Below are 25,247 nucleotides of genomic sequence, written 5' to 3'. Positions count from 1 at the left end.
GAATTTTGTGGTTGCCACCTTTGAATTTTGAATCAGTTCTATTTAGATTATAGAAAGAATTAATTGGACTATTAAATCATTAGCATTTTGCACTGATAGGTATAAAGCAGATTTGGTTTGAATGTAGTTCAATGGCATCATTTTTATTTAGCATGCTCAAGGCCCTGAGTTTAAGTCCCCAGCATCCCAAGAAAAGCAAAAATAGGGCTGGGGTTGTGGCTCAGTGGTAGAGGACTTGACCTAGCATGTGCGAAGCACTACATACAAATAAATGAATAAAATAAAGGTCTATCAACATCTAAAAAAAATTTTTTTTTTTTTTAAAGCAAAAAAGAAAAAAAAAAAAAAAAAAGAAACATCCAGGTTATGTTATCCCACTACCAGCAGAGAATAAGAAACTTTTTATAAGGCTTCTAAGCTGAAGAGATGGCTCCTCTTGGAGAGCGCTCACCTTGCATACGCAAGGACCACGGTTTGAGTCCCTCCCCGTCCATCAGGCGGAAAGATATCTGAATATAACGCTTCTAAGTAGTTAAAATATTTGTGTCAGAAAGTCCACATTCTAAAACTTCTAGTGTGTACAGTGGCACATGCCTGTAATCCAGATATTTGGGAGGCTAAGACAGAAGGATCTCAAGGGCCAGCCTTGGCAACTTAGCAAAACCCTGTCTCAAAATAAAAAGTAAAATGGGCTAAGACTTAATGATAATGCACCCCTCAATTTAATCCCCAATACCACAAAAATAAATACATATATACATACATAAATCCGATTCTTAAACTTTACTTACCAGAGAACCTTTCTAGTTTCCAGAGCCTATTTAGCTATATTTTAGAAACAGGTCTAAGGTTGGCTAGGATTTTGTTATTTGTCAAGTTAGAAGCAGTAAGGGGATATGTACAGTCGTAGTAATTAAATTAATATGTAACGGAGAGGATAGAAAAACTATAAAATGCTGGAGCTGGGGAGATAGCTCAGTCGGTAGAGTGCTTGCCTTGCATGCACAAGGCCCTGGGCTCGATCCCCAGCACCAAAAAAAAAAAAAAAAAAAAAAAACTATAAAATGCTAAAGGACTACTCAGGAGGATGAAGCAGGAGGATCACAAGTTCTCGGCCAGCCTGGCAACATAACAAGACCCTGATTCAAAATAAATCATTTTTAAAAGAGGGATGGAGATATAGTTTAATGGTATTGTGCTTGTGTAGCAAGCATGAGGCCCTGGTTTCAATCTCTAGTACCACAGCTTTCCCCCAAAAAAGAAATCAAAGGAGAATTTGAGAATATTAATAATAATATTAATCAAACTTAATCTTTGTACCTTAAAGAAATGGTTATATGATGATGGGAAAAAATAAAAACATATAGTATTACTAGCTACATTTTTCACTTTTTAGGGCACTTAGTCATTATTAAAAGATTAAGCTACAGCAATATAGTATAAACCTGTCTAAGAAGATATAACTTCCTATAAAAATTGTTTTTTTGTTTCTTTTTTTTGGTACTGGGGATTGAACTCAGGGGCACTCAACTGCTGAGCCACATCCCCAGCCCTATTTTGTATTTTATTTACATATGTATATATACATATACATATATATATTTTATATATATACACACATATATATATATATATTTTTTTTTTTAAGTTGAAGGTGGACACAATACCTTTGTTTTATTTTTTATGTGGTGCTGAGAATTGAACCCAGGGCCTCACGCATTCTAAGCAAGCACTCTACCCACTGAGCCATAACCCCAACCCCTGTATTTAATTTAGAGATGGTGTTTCACTGAGTTGTTTAGCACCTCGCTTTTGCTGAGGCTGCCTTTGAGCTCTCAATGCTCCTAGCTTAACAATTGTTTTTAAGTGTTTACTTTTTTATCTAAAAACTTACTTGTGGAATGCACCGTTCATTTTTCATAGCCTGATAAGCATATAAACTTAGTTTATAAGAAAAAAATCTTTACATAATTTTAAGTTAATGGGAGAATAAAGCTTAAATTTGACTTCTGTCTTTATTCTCAGACAGCTGGAAATGATCCGTATTGTTTTGTGGAGTTTCATGAGCATCGTCATGCAGCTGCAGCACTGGCTGCTATGAATGGGCGGAAGATAATGGGTAAGGTAAGCTGTCATCCTAATTCAAAAAGGCGACTTGTGCTGGTAAATTTTAAGTTGTATTTTTTCATTTCCTTTTTAGAAACATTGTATTCACTTTATCACAAAAGGTCTTTCACATTTAGTATTAAAATGGCAGGATAAAACTTTTAGAGGGCAGAGGCCCGTGTTTATGTTCGTATCATGGTACCTTGAACGTAAGTGCTAAACTATATGTTGAATTACTGAAACTTGTATGAAACGTCTTGTACCATTGGTTGCTAATGAGGGAAGAATAAAGGGGAAAAAATACATTGATACCGTTTGTTAAAAAAAAAAGGGTTATTTAAATGTTAACAGAGATATATAAAGATTAGGATTTGTTGAAGTTACTGGCATAAATGTAGGTCAAAAGATGACTAGAGGAGCTGGGGTTGTGGCTCAGTGGTAGAGTACTTGCTTCGCTTGTGTGAGGCACTGGGTGCGATTCTCAGCACCACATATAAATAAATTGATTAAAGATCCATCGACAACTTAAAAAAATATTTTAAAAAACTTGACTAGAACTGGTTTCCTCTTCAATGTTTCATCTCAAACATACCTTTCTTATGTATTCATAGATGCAAACCTGATTTTGAGCTTTATTTTTATGTAATATAAATGTAGAAAAATTTTTTTTTAGGAAGTCAAAGTGAATTGGGCAACTACTCCCAGCAGTCAAAAGAAAGATACAAGCAGTAAGTATATTTTATACTCTTTGAACCTTTGTTTTTATTATACCCAGTAGTTTTATTGTAAAGCATATAAACATACATGTTTGCAGTAATGTTTTGATCGTTTTCCTAAGATATGATTTAATGTGTTTGTGTTAATAAATTTAAGAACAAATCTAATCTTTGTCATCAGGTAGTACCGTTGTCAGCACACAGCGTTCACAAGGTAATTGTATCTTCTTAAACATAAAATGAAATCTCTTGAAAGGGTATTCACTAACCACCTGAATTTTTTTTTTTTTTTTTTGTCTGATATGGGAGGGGGGAGGGCTTAGGTAGTAATCTCTTTGTTTTGTTTCTTTGGCAATATTTTCCCCCCTTCCTCCCAGTATTGACCAAATGTGACTTGTCCACTACTGTGGTGCTAGTTCAAGCAATTCCCTTGGTAGCAGCTGATGTTTTAGAAATACTTCGACCAACTAAAAGACAAGATACTCTGCTTCCTTGAGGTCACCTGGGCTTCATATACAGATCTTCCAAGTGTTTGAGTTGCTCCTGAAACTTTACCAAAGAGCAACCTAATACGTTGCTTGTGGCCTACCACATAGGGGTAACTTCTTTCCAAATATACTTTGTCAAAATTATATATATATGTATGTCCATTTTAAAGTATTTATTCAAAAATTTTGCATTTTTTGTGTTTCTTGAGAATTGTCTTTTATAAAAGAGTTTCACATATAGGATGGTTATTTCTCTCCAATGCTTTTTTAATGGTTCTGATATAAAGTGAAGGGATTACTGTTTTCATTCTGTTGCCTTCAGTCTTAGTTCACTTGCACATGGATTCACATAAACTGAATGGTGTAATGTCTGGGCAACCAAAACTGTTGGCTTTTGAGAAAACTGTCAAATACTTTAACATCAAACTGTTGCAATGCAAGGTATTTCTTTGATTGTTCTTCACAAAATACGGTTAAACCAAATATATCATGTAGCTAGTTTCAGTAAATTGTCTTAACTGAGACAAATCTAGTCTACATAAATTAATACCACTGTTTTAATTTGTAAAGCCTTAATATAGTGGTAAAATGAATTAAAGTAAATAATTTCTATCAGAATGCTAAGTCTTTAAATTTTTACAGTACTGAAACTTGTTGTATATTATTAGTTTATTCTCTTAGACCAGTATAGTTGACTATAAATAGAAATATGATTGCAGTTTCTAGTTAGCTATATCATAGTCTTTTTAAAAGAATCTTTCCTATATTGTTACCTTGATGTATTATGTTTAAAATTGATAGGATTTTTATAGAGATAGAATAGTATTTAAATACCTTATTATAAATTATAAATTATATTAAGAATGTTTTATTGGATAGATTTTGGTCTTTTTAAATTCTAAAGTTTTATTTTTCTTTTCACTCCCCCTTCTATCCCCTTATAAGATCATTTCCATGTCTTTGTTGGTGATCTCAGTCCAGAAATTACAACTGAAGATATAAAAGCAGCTTTTGCGCCATTTGGAAGAATATCGTAAGTAACAGAAGATAAATAAAATGCTTTTAGTTAGAAACAATTTTATGTAAAAGTAATAAAAATAATTCTATTGTGAATTGGGGACATTAATTTTTAACTCTTGAATTATAGTATATTACGTTGTTTAGAGATCATTCCAGACTTTAAGAGCAAAGAATTGTTTTCCCATTAATAAATCTTTGATCTTTATCTTAAACTCTTTTTTCAAAGATTTAAGCATTAGTTTTTAAGAGGCATTTGCATTGTACATATTATAGTTTATTATATAGTTGTCATGCTAGGTAGTTAATAATATTTAGTCACTAAGAGCTCTGATTAAGGAATTATTTGGGCACTTTTATGATACCATGCATTTTAATGTTAATATAATTTAACAAAAAGAATTTTTAAGAATTGTACCTTAAAGGCAGCTATTAAGTTTATTTCCTAAGTATTTATCCTTTTTTTTAACTGTTAACAATAATAGTGCCTTTATAATATTTTATAAGCACTTTTTGCTTGCATTTGATACAAATCATACATTATAGGCCTGTATATATCTCAATCAAGGTAGCATTCATCATAGAAGAACATTAATATTTTGGAAAGCATGCCGCACTAGAATAAGAATAGCAAAATTTTTTAGACTTTTTTTATGAGTAATGGTTGAGTTTAGAAAGCAGGTTTGTTTTTTTTTAGGATTTCTGGTGTTTTAGTATTATTTCAGCTAGAAGAATAAGTAAAAAGGAAGTTTCTAACTGTGGTTTATATTGAGCAGACCAATAGCAGAAATGAGGTCAGGAGACTGGAAAGTAAATGCCAGTCACATTGCTGATGAATTTGGGGAGTTTTCATTTGAAGAGTTACAGTTCATTGGTAAGGCCAACTTTTTAAGGTAATCAGAAGATTAGGGCTTATAAATGGATTTTCTGTTAGTGTTGACATTTTTCTTTGTGAGAACTGATTAGGAAAATAAAGTTTTAATTTCTTAATTGTTCCTCTTGATCTGTCTAAAGGTTTCAGTAATGGTTAGCTTGCTTTCAAGAATCTAGACTTGGAGGTCCTTAACCTTTGGCCTCGCAGGGACTCTAAATCCCTATGCAGAATTGTGTGCATTTTCATTTTGGTATGGAGAATATAACTGTCATCCTATCTTCAGAGTAGTCACAGGACCCTAAATGACTAAGAACCTTGTTCTAGATCTTTGCTGCTGCTTTTTCAGAGAAGTCTTTTAGGAGAAATAAGTTATAGTTGAGTATATTTGGAAGTTGATCTTTCCTGAAGCTTTAAAAAGAAAAACCTCAGTCTAACTTGTGAACAGATTAAATGCTTTGATTTTGATTGAAGTAGCTTTTCAGAAAATGGGAAGTTTAGTTTGGAATGAAATAAAGATTGTTTAAAAATTTGAGAGTTTAGATTAAATGATCTTTTAACAGTTTCATGATTTTTAAATCATGGATTAGTAATTTCTTTTTGTTAAATATGTTGGCATCATATTTTCAGTCTGTAGATTTTCTTACAGTCCCACAACTACTAATGTATATATTATTTGTTTTCTTGGTAAGGCTTTTCTTCAATGTTATGATTTTAGGTTGAGGTAATACGTGATGTCTGAGTTTTAGGCTATACAAGGAGTTATTTCTCCTAAACTTTAAAGACAATTCGCAGCATATTTTCCTATTATTTATTTATTTAATTTTTGGTGGTGGTGGTTGTTAAAAGAGATAAGTGATAACTATATGTTGAAGGGTTCTCATGATAGGTATTTTTTATAGAGAGCCTTTAACAGTGCTTTATTTTATAGAAGGTATATAATAAGCAGTGGCCTATTAAAAATTTAGTATAAGAAATACAATAATTCCCTAATTTACAGAACTTAAGCTCTTCATGTTTCCTGAGTAATGTAGCAAAATTTTGGTGTAGGAGTGAATCACATACCAAATTAAATGCATGTGTACCATACAGGTAATTTAATAGGGTAATTTTACATATTGCAAAGTGACTTGCATTAGTTTCCCCTTTTCACCAGCACCTCTGTCATTTTGACTACACTTAGTAAATCAATTCCTACATTGATCTAAAATATGCTTATATGTACTTTAATATAAAATTACATTGCATGGCTTTCTGACTTGGGTTTTTGTTATAAAAGTGCCTGTTTTGTTCATGTGTCCTGAGAGAACAAGCATTGTTACATACCTGGCTAAGTTAAAAGCAGATTGTCTGTGAAGCACAATTTGAGTCCAATTTTTTTGAGGTATGGAGTTTTAGCTATCATGGCTGGGTTTTTACTCAATCTCAAATAATAGGGCTCTGGTTATTTTGCAGAGTGTCTCTGAAGAATGGACAGAATTGCCCTGGCTAACTACAAGCTACGGTTCACAGTGGATAAATGTTGGCGTGCTTTTTTACTTTCTGACTTTTAAAAATTTTGCTTTTATATCTTATAGTTTCCAATCAATCTTAATATGAATGCTGTTATAAAATTCAGTATAAAATCTTTTCTTGTATATTTTAAAACTCAAGTGTATTTAGTATTCTTCTTCAATGATTTAACATTTCTCAAACTATCAAGTTCTCAAAATTTACCCTTGCCAAAGGGGATGTGTAATAAATTGATCTGACCAAATGAAATAATTAGTTTAGGGAATATACAACTTTTTAATTCTTTTATTTCCAGTTCTCTGTTTTAATTTTTTAATGATTAGGTAGAATATGGTATCAAATAGCAAATTATAAGTTGCATGGTTAAAGAAAGCCATTATTTAATGTGCCTGGAAACCTTATAAGTGGTTAAGTAATTATGTGAATAGCTATTTTTACCATGTCTAATATTTAAAAGTTTAAAAAACATTTTGAAGTGGGAGGCAATTTCTGTATAATATATACAAATATTTAAGAAGTTATTGATTTGCATGTCCATAACATAAAGCCTCACTTGCTAATAAATCTAAATTTTATAGACTAAAAGGTGAATTTACATTAAAGGCTTACTTTAATGAAGGTGAAACCTGAAAATGAGATGTATATGAAATTCTCATTTTGTATATACAGGACAGTTTACAAACCTAAACTTCTGGTTGTTTCTGTTTTCAGAGATGCCCGAGTGGTAAAAGACATGGCAACAGGAAAGTCTAAGGGATATGGCTTTGTCTCCTTTTTCAACAAATGGGTGAGCTCAATCAGAAGTGCATGTGCAGTGCTTTAAGAATAAAGAATATAAACAAGTTTAATTATTTCTCTTTCATCTTTCATTTTGCTGATAATTAGCACCCTCACTAGAAGATATCTTCTTTCTCCTGTCTGGTTATTTAGTCAACATTTATTTAGCATCTGATACCTACAAAATACTGAAAAAGTGTTTCAGAATATACATGGTAAAGATATTTAAATTATCAGCGATAGTAGATATTAAAAATCTCAGTTATGGGTGCTAGGGACATGGTTCAGTTGTAGATCACAGCTGAGCATACTGCAGACCCTGGTTTCAATCCCCAAGCACCCAAAAGGAAGCAAGGAAAAAAGAAAAATCTTGTTATCCTCCTTTTATATTTCCAGAGTAATTAAAAAGGACATAATAAAATTCTCTGATGGTTGAGAACCTCTTTAAAAAATTATATATTGGGGCTGGTGTTGTAGTTCAGTGGTAGCACACTTGCCTAGCATTTGTGAGGCACTGGGTTCAATCCTCAGTACCGCATAAAAATAAATAAAGGTCCATCAACAACTGAAAAAAATTTTTTTAAATTATATGTTGTATTTGAAAACTTCTCATATTTTCCTTTTATTCTAGAAATATTTACTGAACACCAATTTGCATAAATTTGAAAATTTCTGATTTCTATAGAGACCAGGAAGGATAGTATACTCATTGTAGAAAGATTTCTATATGTATTATTAGCTGGAAAGCTAATTTGCATAAAAAGGAAAGGGATTTTTATTAATGTGATGTTTGTGGGTTTTTTTATGTTTTCTCTTGTGGGGATAAAAAATCTTCTAGCAGAGTTTTGGGTTTGGGGGTAGTTGTTGGGGGGCAGATGAAGTAATACGCTGTACATTGTATTACACTTTTTTTTTTTTTTCTTTTTTTTTTTTTTTTTGCGGTGCTGGGGATCAAACCCTGGGCCTTGTGCTTGCAAGGCAAGCACTCTACTGACTGAGCTATCTCCCCAGCCCCTGTGTTACACTTTTTAATGCTGTAAGTGTAAGTGTATTCCCAGTTTAAATAATTAAGTGCTTAAAATTTTTTAATATAACTGAGGTTTCAGAGCAGTTAAATGCAGCAGGATCACACTTGCAAAACTACAGGGATGCATGGTGGGAGAATTCATATGTACAAATCTTCATAAAGATTTTTATTAAACCTTAAATTTTATTGTTCACTATTATATTAAGACAGGTGGCTGCCTGATATGAATACAAAGCAGTGTACCTTCTGTATAAGAGTATCTTAGAATGAACCATTAAAAGTTTTTAAAAAAGAAACATTTTTAAACTTATCATGGTGGTACACACCTGTAATCCCAGGATGATGACGAGTTCAAGGTCAGCCTGGGCAACTTAGCAAGACCCTGTCTCAAAAAAATTGTTTTTTCTAGTTTTCTAGTTGCATTTATAGCTCAATCATTCTTAAAGCAACTTTATGTCTTCTGATCAGATGATCAGGTAGTTGTTTCAATGTATTGTGTAGCGTAGCTATCATCTTCACTATATGAAAACCGTTTTCTAAGAAAGTGGAAAAATCTGTGAAGAAAGTGAATAAACTTATAGAATTGGGGGAAACCCATATATTAGAAGAAAAGTTGGAAATTGTAAAGCATCTTGACAGGTAAAAAGAAACAAGATCAGTCATGTACATGTCCCATATACCAACAGTAAGGTTTTTTTTTCCTATAAGGTAAGAAAATAAAAATTATGACAGCATAGTTAGTTTTACTTTATTGTTAGTCACAGTATCTTTTTGGAAAGATACACAAATAATTTATACAACAGATTAGTAGCCATATATAGTTTGGAGTTCCTTAGAGTATTGATTCATAGGTTTTTACTGTGGTTAGTACAATGCAGGGAAATAAGTTGGGGGTTTGAGTGGGCTTGAACTCATTTTTCCCATTTGAGAATATGGAATATAGGGGTCTACTATTTAAAAAAAAATCACTAGTGAATATCTGTTTAGTAAGAACTAGAGTCAAATGGTCTTCATTTAGATGTTTCACAGACATCTTAAACTTACATGTCTTAAGCAGAACTCTTCATTTATTCCTCAAACCTGCTCCCCACCTTCCTCCTAGACTTTGTCCTCATTTTTTGTTAAAGCTGGCACTGTCCTTCCAACTTCTGAAGCAGGAACCTAGGAATTATCTTTGATTTGTCCCCTTTTGCTTACTGTGTTCTCCCCCATCCCATTTTTTGGCCCTTCCTTTAGATTATAGACAGCCACAGCTACAGCACTTCTCCTGGCCAACATCATTTTTTTTTTCATCTTTGTGTGTGATCTTTATTTCAAATATTTGTTATAACACCATTATTATTCCTTGGAAAAAGAACAAAGATCACCTAAGCAGAAACTTAGGAACTGTGTACAGAACTTTACAGAACAGAGGCAACACTTAGGCAGAGGATGAATGTTGACCGGAGAATGGAATTCAGCTGGGGAAGGTGAATGTGCCCTCTGAATCCAACTTCAGCTGTCATCAGGGAATACCTTGTGCCAGTCACAGATTGTAGGCTGTTTTTGGAAGGTTTGGGTGCAGCACAGGAATTCCATTTGTTTGGCTAAACCCCTGGCTGAGGTGCCATTAGGTCAATATCACTCAAGTTCTGGGCCAGCCAAACTCCTGCTGCAAAGAGTCCCAAATTCAGGATCAAGTTCCTCCGGAAATCATTCCTATCGGTGGCAAAGTGGTAGACTCCCCAGAGCCAGTCTCCTACGTTGTCTGGAATTTCGGGGGCTTTATTTGCAGAGCTGGTAGCACTCACCGGAACCCCACTGGAAGCCATCAATACTTTCAATCCCTCCAACATCATTTTTTAAAATCTGTAATATTGAAATACTCATAAAATGTTCTTTTCCTTTTACTGTGCATTCCCTACACCATTCTTCTCCTAGCACTGAGAATGCCTTTAAAACATAGATCAAGCTGGTGTGGTGGCAGATGCCTGTAATCCCAATGGCTTGGGAGACTGAGGCAGGAGGATCTCAAGTTCAAAGCCAGCCTCAGCAGCTTATCGAGGCCCTAAAACTTAGCAAGAGCCTGTCTCAAAATAAAAAAGGGCTGACACTATTGCTCAGCCTCTTGGTTCAATCCCTTCTACTTCAGATCATGATGCCCTCACAGTTTTTTTCAATTCTCTGACATCCTTCCTTTTTATGCACTAGATTCTACTGAAACTAATCTTTACATTTTTTTCAGTGCAGATCAAATTCTTTCCTGCCTTAAAACTGGCAGTGCTTTTCCATCTACTGGGGCTTGCTTCCCTTTTATTTTGACTTGGTTAGCTTCTGCTCCCCACAGTCTCAGATTGTCATTTTAATCAGCACTTTCCTACTCAGGCTTCTAAAATAAATTTCCATGCCCATATTATTTATCTTAGTATTTTGTTCTTGTCATGGTATGTGTTACAGTTTGTAATCACTTTTTGTCCCTCTGCCCTAGTGTATCCCCAGCTCTTAACCTAATGCCTAGAACATGATTAATGGCCTCGTGTTTACTTTTAGATGAATGAGAAACCAAATACTATCATTAACAAGCTTGTTGTAATTGTGGGAAATAAAATTTTTATTCACATTAGGCTGAGTTCTTGCATAAAATCGATGATAGCTACCTTATTAGAGCATTGGACTCTGAACTTTTTCAGACGATTAATGTTTCCAAAGTCAGATATCCAAAACAGTTAAAGGTACCATTGCTCTGTGTGTGTGTGTGTGTGTGCGCACTACCAGTGCTTGAACCCAGGAGAGCTTACCACTGAATCACCTCCCCAGACTTTTTTATTTTTTATTTTGAGACAGGGTTTGGCTATGATGCTGAGGCTGGCCTTTAACTTGGATTTCTCCTGCCTCAGCCTCCCCAGCCTCCGAAATTACAGGCGTACACCACTGCACCCAGCTTAGTACTATTGCATTTTTAGAAAGCTATTGTATATTGTGTATTTCATAAAGTACTTTCACTTAACACAAAAAGCACAAGGTTATGTCTACTGCTAAAAGTTGTGTACCATCTACTAATGTTATATTCTTTGTCATTTCTAAAATGTGCGGAACAGGATGCTGAAAACGCTATTCAACAGATGGGTGGCCAATGGCTTGGTGGAAGACAAATCAGAACTAACTGGGCAACCCGAAAGCCTCCAGCTCCAAAGAGTACATATGAGTGTAGGTGTATTGGAGAAGAAAAGGAAATGTGGAATTTTGGAGAAAAATACACTAGCATTGTAAAAGTTAGAGCTGTTCCCGGAGACTTATTGCAGAAATAGATGAGAAGCAAATCAAGACTACTGTTCAAAAATGTACTTAGTTTTCATTTTTGTAATTTTAAATAATAAATTATATTCAATCTCTAATGTCAAGTCTCCTATTGTAGAGAATACTGGGTAAATTTTTAGACATTCCTGGGGGAGGTTTAATCCTAAAGTCAATTGTAATATGTGTTCTGTAAGCATTTTGATCAAGGTAAATATTGCCATTACCGTAGGATAGTTAATACTGCTTTTCTCCTTCTGAACATTTATTTAATGAATTGAAAATACAAACTTTTTCCTTCTCCAGCAAACACTAAACAGCTATCATATGATGAGGTTGTAAATCAGTCTAGTCCAAGCAACTGTACTGTCTACTGTGGAGGTGTTACTTCTGGGCTAACAGGTATGGGAGCTTTACCTATGTGCTATATGGAAATTAATCTTTAAGCTGATAAGCTTAATATTTGTAGGATTTTACTATAACTGAGTGTGGTTTCTTTTGTTTTTGTTTTTTGTCTAACAGAACAACTAATGCGTCAGACTTTTTCACCATTTGGACAAATAATGGAAATTCGAGTCTTTCCAGATAAAGGATACTCATTTGTGAGGTATGGATGGTTTTTGTGAAAACTTTCCCCCTCAAATAATTTCTGAACATTTAACAATGGTTTTCTTAAGAATTTACCTCAACTATAAAAAAATAGAAATTTCTCTAGCATATAGCATTATCTGCTCTTGTATTTTTTATTCTTCCAATGCAAGGCCAACAAAACATCCTCTATTTTAAAAGGTTTCTCCAGAACTAAAAGATCTTTGAAAGAAATAGCAAAGGAAATCAAGCAACTGCTTGTTTTACCTCAGGATCATTTTGATTTTTTTTTTTCCTGCCAAATGGCTACTGAATTTATTTGCCTTGATTTCTTTTTTTAATTTTTTTAAGTTTTAGATGAACACAATACCTTTATTTTATTTATTTACTTTTATGTGGTACTGATAGAACCCAGTGACTTATATGTGCTAGGTAAGCACTCCACCACTGAGCCACAACCCCCAACCCCAGCCCAACCCTTGCCTTGATTTTTTTTTTTTTTTTTTTTTTTTTTTTTTTTTTTTAGCATGCTGGGGATTGAACCCAGGGCCTTGTGCTTAGGAGGCAAGCACTCTACCAACTGAGCTATATCCCCAGTCCCCTTGCCTTGATTTTTAAAGATAGGTTTGATTCATAAATATTTTTTTCCTTCCCCCACCCCTCCCACCCCTATTTTTCCTTTATACAATCTGTACGTCCTCCATTCTTGCTTCCCTCCCACCCCTTATTCATAAATATTTAAAAGAATTTTTATTGATTGTTCTTAATGTTGTTTTCAATAGGTTTAATTCCCATGAAAGTGCAGCACATGCCATTGTTTCTGTTAATGGTACTACCATTGAAGGTCATGTTGTGAAATGCTATTGGGGCAAAGAAACTCTTGATATGATAAATCCTGTGCAACAGGTAAGAGGGTCCTGAACTTTGGGAAGTAATTGCTGGGCTAAAGTAAGATTATTTTAAAATAAGAATTGTCGATAATCCTTGTTAATAAGTTTCTAGTTCAATTTGTACTATATAAGAGCTCTTCCTATGTATTATAGTTCTAGAGTGGTGTTTCAGGGAGTGCAGTGGTTACATGATGAGTGTAACCACCTCAATTGACTCATGCTCACACAGTGGATTTTAAAATGCTCTGACAAACCTAACAGGGTATTAAATCTTTTTTTAATACTTGGTAGATTTATTCACATACAATTTGGAGAATTCACAAGTGTGCTTGACTCAGCTGATTCAAAAATAAAGCTATAAATATATGTAGAGCCTTGGCATTTTTTCCAGATTTTGCTGCTTTTTGTTTTTCTAAGCAACTTTAAACTTGATCTTGCAAAGATTTTTTGAGGAAGTTTTAAGTGGAGCACAGAGGTGGGAGTAAGAAAATCATGAACTATATAGATTACTTAATTGAAGTAGTTTACCAAACACTTAAACATTATTCTAAGTTTAATATTTATTACTGGGGCATTATCACTGCCTTATAGACTATGCTGTTTAGAAAATGATGTAGAGTTGCAGCAGGAGAACCTAAAGGTTCTGTTTTTGTTTGTTTGGTACTGGGGATTGAACTCAGGGGCACTTAACCACTGAGCCACATCCCCAACCTCTTTTTATATTTTCTTTAAAGACAGGGTTTCACTGAGTTGCATAGGGCCTCACTAAGTTGCTGAGGCTGACTTTGAACTCGAAATCCTCCTGCCTCAGCCTCCTGAGCCGCTGGGATTACAGGTGTGCACCACCATGCCCGGCCCTAAGGCAGGTTTTGTTTCAGTTTTAGTTTTTTTGTTTATAGTTTCTTTAGTTGTAGATGGATACAATACCTTTATTTTACTTTATTCATTTTTTTATGTGGTGCTGAAGATCGAATCTAGTGCTTCACATGTGCGAGGCAAGCCCTCTACCACTGAGCCACAATCCCATGCCCTTTGTTTTAATAGTCACTAAATTATTGTTTATCCTGTCCTTTTAATTATAAAGATGTTTTATGTTATATGTTTTGGCTAAGTATTTGTGGTTTATCAGAGCTGCATTTATACAAGTAATTGCAAACTGTACTAAATTATCTGTCATAATTTTACCTAATAGCAGAATCAAATTGGATATCCACAAGCTTATGGCCAGTGGGGCCAGTGGTACGGAAATGCACAACAGATTGGCCAATATATGCCTAATGGATGGCAAGTACCTGCATATGGAATGTATGGCCAGGCATGGAACCAGCAGGGATTTAAGTAAGCATATTTGATCTTTTGCTTTATTAATCTCAGAAAATGTCCAAAATAAATTGGTAGGTAATGTGGCCCTTTATGCAAAGCATAACTGTGTCCTTTGAAGGACTTAATTTTAGAGTGGTTTTCAATTTATAGTTTGATTTGGTACTGGAGATTGAACCCAGAAGCACTTTACCAGTGAGCTACATCCCCAGACCTTTGTATTTTTTTGAGACAGGATCTCACTAAGTTGCCCAGGCTGACCTCAAACTCAGAATCCTCCTGCCTCAGCTTCTCAAGTGTCGTAACATTACAGGCGTGTGCTACTGTGCCTGCCTGATTTATAGTTTTAAATAGTAATCTGTAAAGCTTTGCCTAGAGGGCTGGGGATTTATCCCAGTGGTAGAGCACCAGTACCACCACTACCACCAAAAAAAAAAAAAAAAGTTTATTTATTTATTTATTTTGCCTAGAAACGTGTTGCCTTGAAGTATGTTCAGAGTCATACAAATGCTGGTAATGTTTGGTAAAGAATCAACTAATTTTTTAGTGAGAAAATAAGTTCTTAATAGTTGTAAAGCTTTTCAGATGACTAATGGTCACCTAGCCATTTTTTGATACACATATTTTCACCCAAGAGTAAAGTATTTGTTAGCATGTAATGAACTTCCCTACATGTGACTTCTGGCCACTTGGACACAGTCACGCAAAAAAGTCTCCTCCGCTCTTCTAGTGAGGAATTTGATCTTCATGATAATGATGATGACTGGCTACTTTCAGAGCTTTCCCTCCCCCAAAACTGTAGTAGCTAAATTGCATTGCATCACTGGTGGGAACAGTTCCAGTCTTGTTTTGGCAGCACTTTATCTGTTCACTAACCAAGGTCCACATTTTATCAAGGCTGACAGTTTGACAATAGCTCATTAAATGGTAATTTCTCATACCAACTTTCCAATGTAACTGAGTCATATTTGTCAAGAGTTGATTCTGTGGTAATAATACAAGCCACCGGCATTATTCTGGCCTCCCATGTGCTTCTGGGGCTTGCCAGTGCAGCCCTGGCCATGCTCACATGGCCCAGAAGTTTCTTTAGTCCCTGCTCGTCTTGTATGGTAGCATATCAGCAATTGAAACAAAAAGAGCAGTGTACTTTTTTTGAAATTAGGTGTTTTCATTCATTATGCTTTTCTCTGTGCCAGAGGCTTTTAATTCATATATTGTTATATGGCAAGCTTCCTTATACACCCTGAAATTATGCCATTATACTTACATTTCTCAAATACAAACTAGACATAGATACTTTGTAGTTAAAAAAAAAATCTTACGTTGAAAAATTTATGAGTTACATATGCTTGTAATTATTTTAATTTCTTTGAATAATATAAATGCTACCTCTTGCCGGGTACAGTGGCACACGCTTGTAATCCCAGTGGCTTAGGAGGCTGAGATAGGAGGATCTCCAGTTCAAAGCCAGCCTCAGCAAAACAAGGTGCTAAGCAACTCAGTGAGACCCTGTCTCTAAATAAAAATACGGAATAGGGCTAGGGATGTGGCTCAGTGATTGAATGCCCCTGAGTTCAATCCCCAGTACAGCCCCCCCACCAAAAAAAAAAAAAAAGCTAGTTCTTTTGTTGAGTGGTGGGGATTGTATCTAGGGTCTTATATATTTGAGGTAAGCACTTTACCACTGAGCCACATCCCTAGCCCTAAATACTAGTTCTTATTATACCAAATGATGAACTTTCTTTCAGGTAGTAACTTGCTCAGTTTAAGTCCAACTCAGAGATAGAATGAACAGTTTTCCTTTACTTTTGCCTTTAGTTTCTCTGGCTTGATAGTTACTCTTATATTTGGGTTTAAGAAAAATGTATGTTTCCCATTTCCCATACAGTTGTGATTTGTTCTTAGAATTACATTGTTTTAACTGGTAGATGTTCCTTCCCTTCTGCTTCTTTCACATTCTCTACCAGTCAGACGCAGTCTTCTGCACCTTGGATGGGACCAAATTACGGAGTACAGCCGCCTCAAGGACAGAATGGCAGCATGTTGCCTAATCAGCCAGCGGGGTATCGAGTGGCAGGGTATGAAACCCAGTGAAAAAGGACTCTAGAATATAAAGCCAGTGGCTTGAGGCTACAGGGAGTGTAGTAAAGCCGTTGTTTACTTAAAGATTTATCAAATCAGTCAGTGCAAATATCAGATACAATGTATTTATTTAAAAGATTCATTTTTTAATCATGAAATTACTTATCATCCACATTGTTTTAAAAAGAAACAAGATGCTGGATGTCTGCCAATTTTTGCCTTCATTACCTTTTTTGATAAAGTTTCTCAGATCCTTGTTTCAAATACAAATGCAGGGATTGCTGCCACTTTTTTAAAAAAATTAAGAGGCAGAAAATTGCACAATGTTGAACTTTTTTTCCACTAAAGTAGTGTGCAGTTCTAGTTTGCATTCCTGATATGATTTAAAACATGTAATATAAAAGATGGTTTAAAAAGAAAGAAAAACCAAAACTGTGCAAAGTCTGGAAGTTCTTTGTTATCTTCAGCTTGTGCACAATTCTGTTTTAGGTTAAAAAAATAATAGGCATTGTTTGAGCTATACCATCTTCACTGTTACCCCTTGGGGTTTTTAAATATAAATTATTAGTTTACATCATTTTGTATTTACATTTTTTCACAAATTTGTCTTGCCTTATTAAAGTTCTGTAAAACACAGTTAAATGGGAAAAATGATGTTCACTTAGATTGAAAACTTTTCTCAGATGGATTGGTAGTTGCATTCATCTTGTGTTTTATGAGAAGGTGCCTCAAGAATTCCGTTGGATTTGTTTGAAAGGATTTTCATCTTCTGTGATGAACTTTGCTGTGTACCAGGAACTGTAAAAACAAAAACTTGTTACTCAAGAAAATCTCTGAAATGTGATAAATTCTTATGCCATGTAACTTTCATGTGTCAACTTATACATTTACATGTATTATTTCATTATGTAAAATGTTTTAGCAGTTTTAATATTTTGCACAGTTAACAAACTTTGTATGTCATTTCCTTTTTAAAGGCATCATGCAGAGTTGACATGAGATTTATAAGATTTTAGGTTGTTTGCATGTGAATATCAAATACATACTTTGGTAGTCTTTGAATACAAAATCATCTCTTGTTTTTCAAGAATTTGAGACACAAAGTTGTATGTAAAGGAATATAATTTGCCATTTTCTAGTTAGATTTACTTAAAAAGAGTAAATCAACTTAATTTTAATGTGTACAAATGATAGCTGTGAAACTGTAGAATATCCTTATGTCAGGCTTGGGGTTCATCGTAAACTCCAAAATTAGCCTGAAGGACCAGCCGGGCAAAGCATTTTTTAAATGTCCAGAGGCCAAAAGATAGATTAAAAACAAAAACAAAACAAAAAAAAAAAAAAAAAAGAAAGAAAGAAAGAAAACCTTAAAATCCTACCTCCTTAAACAGCCTTCAAAGAAAAGAATCCTCAGTGCAATCACTATTTTGATTCTTTGGGTACCTTTTTTATTGGAGTTACCAATTTTATTATTTTGGTATGGCTCCGAGCATTAAGAGGTTTAATCTTTGATGGCATTGTTCTAGTTTTGAAATTTCTAGTACATTTCAGAGTCTCTTAGAAGAGTTGTGGGAGATGTGGTTTGGTTTGGTTTTGAGTGAAGGTCACAAATCATCTTCCTTTACTCACAGAGAGGAAGGGTCCCCAGTATATATGTTTAAATGGTCGATGGTTTTTAAGACCCTCCAAGAGCTCCCAGTATTTTATTTAGGAACCAAAAAGGCCTGTGAAGTCAAATGAGTTTCCTGGCCTGTATCTTCCAGGTAGGACAAATGACTCTAAGCTGGTCTCTAAGCCAATAATACCTTGTAAACCAGAGCCCAGGAAAGACAGCTTCTAAGTGTATAGTTCTCTGGAGCTCAATTCTATGCAGTTGTACTGATGTTTCATTAAGTCACTGTGTATTTTTAAGTGTTGATACATTAAAAGTTGCTTTATGGAAGAGTAAATTTTTTAAATACTTGGAAACATTATTTCCTTGTTAACTTCTACAGATCAGGGCATGCAACCAAAAGCAGCTTAAATAATCTAAATAAAATATCAGGAAGCTATTTTTAGATTCTTGTTTATGTGTTTCTATTTTAGGACCCTCATTTTTCTCTTATTAAAAAATACTTTCCTATACACTCATGGACTGCAGGGTAATTGTTTGGGCATAAGTAATTTAATCTGAACATGTGTAGCTTTCTTTTCATTTTGACATAATAACAGTTCTTATTAGCCATTATATTTTCTTACTGTACAAATCTTCCAGTGTACATTGACTACTTTTTGAGATGAAAGGGATACTGGTATTCACAATGAAAAGGTCACTACTGAACAAACCCACGTTTCAGAAACATTGCTAACTTTGGTTTAAATTTTAGTGTTAAATCATTTAAAGATTTTTTCAGTCTAAAAAAATTATACTGGAATTAGTATCAGGTAAGGAAATTAAAAAATTTTTATTAATTTTATTCTAATTGGTAGGAAACTAAAATTTTTAATTTTATTCTCTGCAATATGCATTCAGACTTTCTGGTACTGTAAAGAACCTGAAATGATTCACTCTTAATGGGTCATTAATCCAGAATTATTTACCCTGTTTGGATATTAAAGTTCCTTTATGTTTTCTATAATCTATGGGATCTTCTCAGCAGTGATTATTGTGTGTGAGAATTTTTTTCTTTTTGGTCTAGCCATATTGTTATATTCACTCACTCAGATATGTGTATATATTTTAATTCTTACTCCAAAAACCATGGTTTACATTGGGTTACCTGTTTAAAACCAAAAAAAAATTGCATTCTGCAAATATAACTAAATGTCAAACTAGGGTCTCATTTTCCTTGTTAATATTGTCTCCTCTTGAAAATGAGATTCACATTCTAGTTCTTACTCTGTTTTATTCCTGTGCTGGATCATCTTTCGATTATATATGCATTAGAGTCCCATTTGAAAAGGTAGTCAAAAAGGACTAGATTGCACTTACAAAGGGAGTAGTCAAATTCACTAAGTGAATTAGAAAGAAAAAAAGTATTCATAGAAAATAAAACAGCAAACCTCTTAAATGATTTCTAAAAACAATTATGTCTTTAAATTGAGTTATTCCTATTACATTTTATTCCAACCACTCTATTTTGACTGTTGTGTTTAAGATTTAAAGAACATAACTCCAGAACTATGAATTTTGATTTAAAAGCCTTAATAAAATGACTGAGTGTGTTGCAATTGAATATGATTTTCTCCCTTCATTTGGAGACTTTAATTCACACAGATATATGATAAGGGATTAACCAAATATGAAGCCTAGAAGTATCTATAGTGATTACCTTGAGTGAGTGTCCTTCAGTCATTAAAAATTTCTGCTTTATTCAGTCACCTGCAGCACTGATTCAGAGCTGAGATTTTTACCAAAATTAACCAGTAATTATGACTTCTGAAATGGGAGGCTAATATCACTGATAATAGTTCAACTGAAAAAAAGGAAACAGCAGGGCTGGGGCTGTAGCTTAGTGATAGAGTGCTTGCCTTGCACATGTGAGGCACTGGGTTCGATCCTCAGCACCACATGAGAAAACTGATGAATAAATAAAGATATTGTGTCCATCTACAACTAAAAAAAAATTTTAAAAAAAAGAAACAGCAGACTTCCTTACTAGGCCATGCTGTACAGAAAAGGAACAAAGCACATTTACTATATAAATGCATTCCCTAACTTCTTACCTTTCTTCAGCTCTAGAATATCAACAGCCATATATATATATATATATATATATACATATATATATATATATATATATATATGACCACCAGGCAAAATATTAGAGGATCCTTCTGTGAAAAAATTGAAGGAATGACTGCCCAGTGCAGTGGCGCACACCTGTAATCCCAGCAACTCGGGAGGCTGAGGCAGGAGAATTGAGAGTTCAAAGCCATCCTCAGCAAAAGCGAGGCACCAAACAACTCAGTGAGACCGTCTCTAAATAAAATACAAAATAGGGCTGGGGATGTGGCTCAGCAGCCGAGTGCCCCTGAATTCAGTCCATGTACCCCCCCCAAAAAAACTAAATGACTACCAAAAGGCAGGTACTGACATTTGAAAGTCCCCACCAAAAAAATCCAAATTTGGCCATCAGTCATCCTACTTTGAAGTGTGCCAGTCAGAAATACTAAAAGACAAATGTCTTTGAACAGAATCAAAAAAAGATACTTGCTTTGGCAGCATATACTAAAATCAGAAAAGCACAGAGATTAGCATGGGCCCTGTGCAAGAATGACAGGCAAATTCATGAAGCATTCCATATTTTTTTTGAGACCATATGTTAAGCAAAATAAGCCAAACTCAGAAGGTCAAGGGTCTTGTGTTTTCTCTCATATGTGGAAACTAGAGAGGAAAAAGGAAAAGAAAGGTGGGGGAAGAGGGAATCTCACGAAAATAGAAGGGAAATCAGTAGAATAGAGGAAGGACCAGAGGAGGGAGGAGGAGAGGAAGAGAGGAAATACTGGGGAATAGTATTGGCCAAATTATAGTTATATTGTGTATATGTATGAATATGTAACAAAATGTCCCACTATTATGTATGTAATCACCATTTTTTTTTTTTTAATGGAGAAAAAAAGCAGAGGGAAAAAACTTGGACTAATTTAGGAGGCTTAGTATATAACTAATCAAAACTCCAGGAAGAGAATTTGAGGATGTGGGTAGAATCTGGAAATTTTTCCTAATGAAATGACAAGTTTCAGGATCATAAAAAAGCTATTATTGAATTTAAAAATTAAAAAAACCCATACTAAGAAATTTTAGAACACTGGAAACTGAATATTCTAAAAGTTGCCAAATGGAAAAAGAACAGAATAATACTGAACTTGAATTCTCAAAAGTAACATTGAAAAACTATGGATCAGTAGGGTATTGCTTTCAAAAATTTGTATGGATTAGCTTGTCATGGTGGTGCACACCTATAATCCCAGCTACTGAGGAGGCTAGGGTAAGATGATCATAAGTTTAAGGCCAGCCTGGGCAACTTGGCAAGACTGTGTTGCAAAATGAAAAATTTAAAACACTGGGGATATAGTTCAGTGGTAGGGCCAGGCCCTGGGTTCAGCCCAGTATGGGGAAAAAGAAAGTATGATGGAGTGTCTAGAGATGAGATGAGACCAGCACAGGAGTAGGTAAAGGAAAGTGCCAGAAAGATGGCTTTGAAACCACTGATGGTCAGAGGGCAAGGCCTGATTATTAGGTTGAACTGTGTAGTCTGATAATGGGACATTAATAGCACTATGGAGGATGTGAAAAGACTTAAAAATACATGTACTAAATCATAATAATAGAAACTCTGAAATGAGATTCAATTAAAAAAGGTAAGTTCTATTGACAAGGGTCTGTGAATTAAAGTGCTTATCATATAAGCCAATGTCAAAAATCCAAAAGATGAATGATCTCACTGATAAGTGGATGATGACACATAATGGAGGGTGGGAGGGGGACAAGCATGGAGGAAGGAGGGACTGTATAGAGGGACGAGAGAGGTGGGAGGGGTGGGGGGGAGGGAAAAAATAACAGAATGAATCAAACATCATTTCTCTATGTAAATGTATGAATATGCAAATGGTATGCTGTTACTCCATGTACAAACAGAAACAACATGTATCCCATTTGTTTACAATAAAAATAAATTTTAAAAAATAAAAATTTAAAAAGTGCTTATAATAGAAGGGTAATACTAAACTGATGAATCAAAAATGCATATTCCATTATTACTTGGCTATAAAGAAGAATAAGATTATGGCATTTGCTGTAAATGGATGAAGTTGGAAAATATCATGCTAAGTGAAATAGGCCAAGCCCAAAAAACAAAGGTTGAATGTTTTCTCTGATAAGTGGATGATGATATATAACGGGGATGATGGGGGTGGGGAAGAGAAGAATGAAGGAACTTTGGATGTATAGAGGAAAATGGGGTGGAAGGGGGTAGGGGATGGAAAAATAATTGAATAAAAGTATTACCCTGTGAATATTTATGATTACATGAATGGTGCGAATCTACATTGTGTACAACCACAGAATTGAAAATTGTACCCCATTTGTGTACGAGTCAAAATGCAGTCTGTAAAAATAAAAAAAATAGTTAAAAAAATAATAAAGGTATTGTGTCTACCTAAAACTAAATTTTAAAAAAATAGAAATAAAAAACAATTAAAAATGCATATTCCAAATATGGAGATAAGCCAGTGGGGAGAAGGGCTTTCCTTTAATTCCCTCATTTGCAAAATGGAAATAGTATTGTCTGTTCCATAAAGAAGCAGAGAATTGAGACAGCACATAGTGAGGCCCTAAGAACTTAGCAAGATCCTTTCTCTAAATAAAATATTTTTTTCTTTAAAAAGCACTGGATTTAATCACCAGTACCAAAAGAAAAAAAAAAAAATTAAAAAGCTCTGCACAGCAAAGAAAACAAGAATGTGAAGAGAGAACCTATAGAATGGGAGAAAATCTTTAGCTACTCTTCTGACAGGATTAAATCAAGAATGTAGAAAGAACTCAAAAGCTTAACACCAAAAAGTAAATAGCCCAACTAATGAATGTGCAAACTAATTAAACAGATACTTCTTTTAAAAGAAGAAATACAAATGGTCAACCAATGTATGAAAAATGTTCAACATCATGAGAAATTGGAGAAATTCAAATCAAAACTACACTGAGATTTTATCTCACACCAGTCAGAATAGCAGTCTTCAAGAATACAAGCAATAATAGGGCTGGGGTTGTAGCTCAGTGGTAGAGCACTTCCCTGGCATATGTGAGGCACTGGGTTCAATTCTTAGCACTGCATATAAATAAATAAATAAAAATGAAGGTCCATCAAAAAAAATTTTAAAGAATACAAGCAATAATAAATACTAGAGGGGATATGGAGAAAAAGTTACACAGTTGGTGGAATTGTAAATAAGTACAACCACTATGGAAATCAATATAGAGTTCTCAAAGGACTAGTCATGGAACCGCTGTATGACCCAGCTATACCATTCCTCAGTCTTTATCCTAAGGAATTAAGTCGTCATAAAAATACATGCATACCCATGTTTATAGCAGCACAATTCACAATAGCCAAACTACAGAACCAGCCTAGATTTCCATCAACACATGAATGGATAGAGAAATGTGGTTTTATTCAACCATATGGAGTTTTATTCAACCATAAAGAAAAATGAAATTATGTCATTTGCAGGAAAATGGATGGAACTTGAGAACATTATGTTAAATGAAATAAGCTAAACTGAGAAGGTCAGGGTCTTATGTTTTTTTTTTCTCATGTGGAAGCTAGAGAGGAAGAAGGAAAAGAAGGGCGATCTTAGTGGTGGGGAGGAGGTATGTCGGGGAGGAAAGAACAGAATGAGACAAACATCATTACCCTGTGTACATGTATGATTACACAAATGGTATGACTATTTTGTGCACAACCAGAGAAATGATAGTTGTACCCCGTTTGTGTACAATGAATCAAAATTTTAAAAAAGGGGGGGATTCAAGAAAATCTGAGATCAGTAGAGTAGAGACAAGGCAACAGGGAGTGAAGAGGAAAGGGGAAATACTGAGAGATGATATTGGCCAAATAATATTATGGTGTGTCCATGTGTGAATATGTAACAGCCAATCCCACCATTATGTACAACTATAATGCATCAATAAAAAAAAAAAGTGGGAAAAAAATAAGAGCTAGAGATGTAGCTTAGTAGTTGAGTGCCCCTGGATTTAATCTCCAGTACCACCAACAAAGGAAGGAAGAAGACTTTTGTTAAGAGATAAAAGCACAGAGTTTCAAAAGGAAAGAAAATAGTAAGGTATGTTTTCTGACCATAAAGAAAAAAGGTTAGAAATCAACAGCAAAAATTTGTTGTAATTCTAATTTACACTTGTGTAAATAACATGATTATAAAGGATATAACATAATGATTTTTCCCCTTTTTTTTTTTTTTTTTTTGTACTGGGGATTGAACCCTGGAGCACTTAAGCATGAATCACATCCCCAGCTCTTTTTTATATATTTTTATATATAGCTTACCCACCCCCAATACTGGGTATTGAACCCAGGGTCTTTCACATGCTATGCAAATGCTCAACCACTCCCAGCCATTTTTACTTTTTATTTTGAGGGTCTTGCGAAGTTGCCGTTAACCTGGAACTGGCAATCCTTCTGCCTCAGCCTCTGAATAACTAGTGACACCACATCTGGCTCTATAATTTTTTTATTTTTATTTTTTGGGGGGCACTGGGGTACTTAACCTCTGAGCCACATCCCCAACCCTTTTTAAAATTTTACTTAGAGACAGGGTCTCACTGAGTTGCATAGGACCTTGCTAAATTGCTGAGGTTGGCTTTGAACTCGAGAGTCTACTGCCTCAGCCTACCACACCATTGGGATTGCAAGTGTGCACCACCACATCTGGCTCTATATCTTGATGCTTATTGTAAATGAAGAGCTTGACACAATTATTACAACAAAAATCTATCTCAAGACTCTTCAGACAAGAGGAAAAGAAGTCTATCAAACCATAACTTGAGAGTTTTGAATTAAAAAAAAATTCTGAGGGGCTGGG

General features: G+C 34.6%; 2 protein-coding genes across 16 annotated transcripts in view; one reads left to right on the top strand and one right to left on the bottom strand.

Annotated features, from left to right (window-relative positions):
- TIA1 (TIA1 cytotoxic granule associated RNA binding protein) overlaps positions 1–19,285 on the top strand; it is a 31,964-nt gene extending 12,679 nt beyond the window's left edge. For 4 of the 15 annotated variants that reach the window (XM_079110858.1, XM_079110868.1, XM_079110863.1 and 1 more), the window contains 11 exons: positions 2,026–2,124; positions 2,780–2,834; positions 3,004–3,036; positions 4,256–4,343; positions 7,422–7,497; positions 11,592–11,700; positions 12,094–12,189; positions 12,310–12,394; positions 13,158–13,281; positions 14,458–14,603; positions 16,553–19,285. In XM_079110858.1, coding sequence (XP_078966984.1) covers positions 2,026–2,124; positions 2,780–2,834; positions 3,004–3,036; positions 4,256–4,343; positions 7,422–7,497; positions 11,592–11,700; positions 12,094–12,189; positions 12,310–12,394; positions 13,158–13,281; positions 14,458–14,603; positions 16,553–16,679 — 1,038 coding nt within the window. In that variant the 3' untranslated portion in view covers positions 16,680–19,285. Of the gene's footprint in view, positions 1–2,025; positions 2,125–2,779; positions 2,835–3,003; positions 3,037–3,105; positions 3,752–4,255; positions 4,344–6,653; positions 6,720–7,421; positions 7,498–11,591; positions 11,835–12,093; positions 12,190–12,309; positions 12,395–13,157; positions 13,282–14,457; positions 14,604–16,552 lie in introns of those variants that run through there. The other 11 variants (XM_079110862.1, XM_079110864.1, XM_079110865.1 and 8 more) reach the window with 9 other exon arrangements.
- LOC306644197 (mitochondrial import receptor subunit TOM6 homolog) lies at positions 9,474–11,251 on the bottom strand. Its single transcript, XM_079110892.1, has one exon. It carries the CDS (start codon positions 10,350–10,352, stop codon positions 10,101–10,103), a length of 252 nt encoding a protein of 83 aa, XP_078967018.1. The 5' UTR covers positions 10,353–11,251; the 3' UTR covers positions 9,474–10,100.
- Positions 19,286–25,247: the final 5,962 nt, after the last annotated feature.

Source organism: Sciurus vulgaris (assembly GCF_902686455.1).
Source record: "Sciurus vulgaris genome assembly, chromosome: 14".
Lineage (NCBI taxonomy): Eukaryota > Metazoa > Chordata > Mammalia > Rodentia > Sciuridae > Sciurus > Sciurus vulgaris.
Note: the sequence above shows the minus strand (reverse complement) of the source record. Positions and strands in the feature narration are given on the sequence as shown.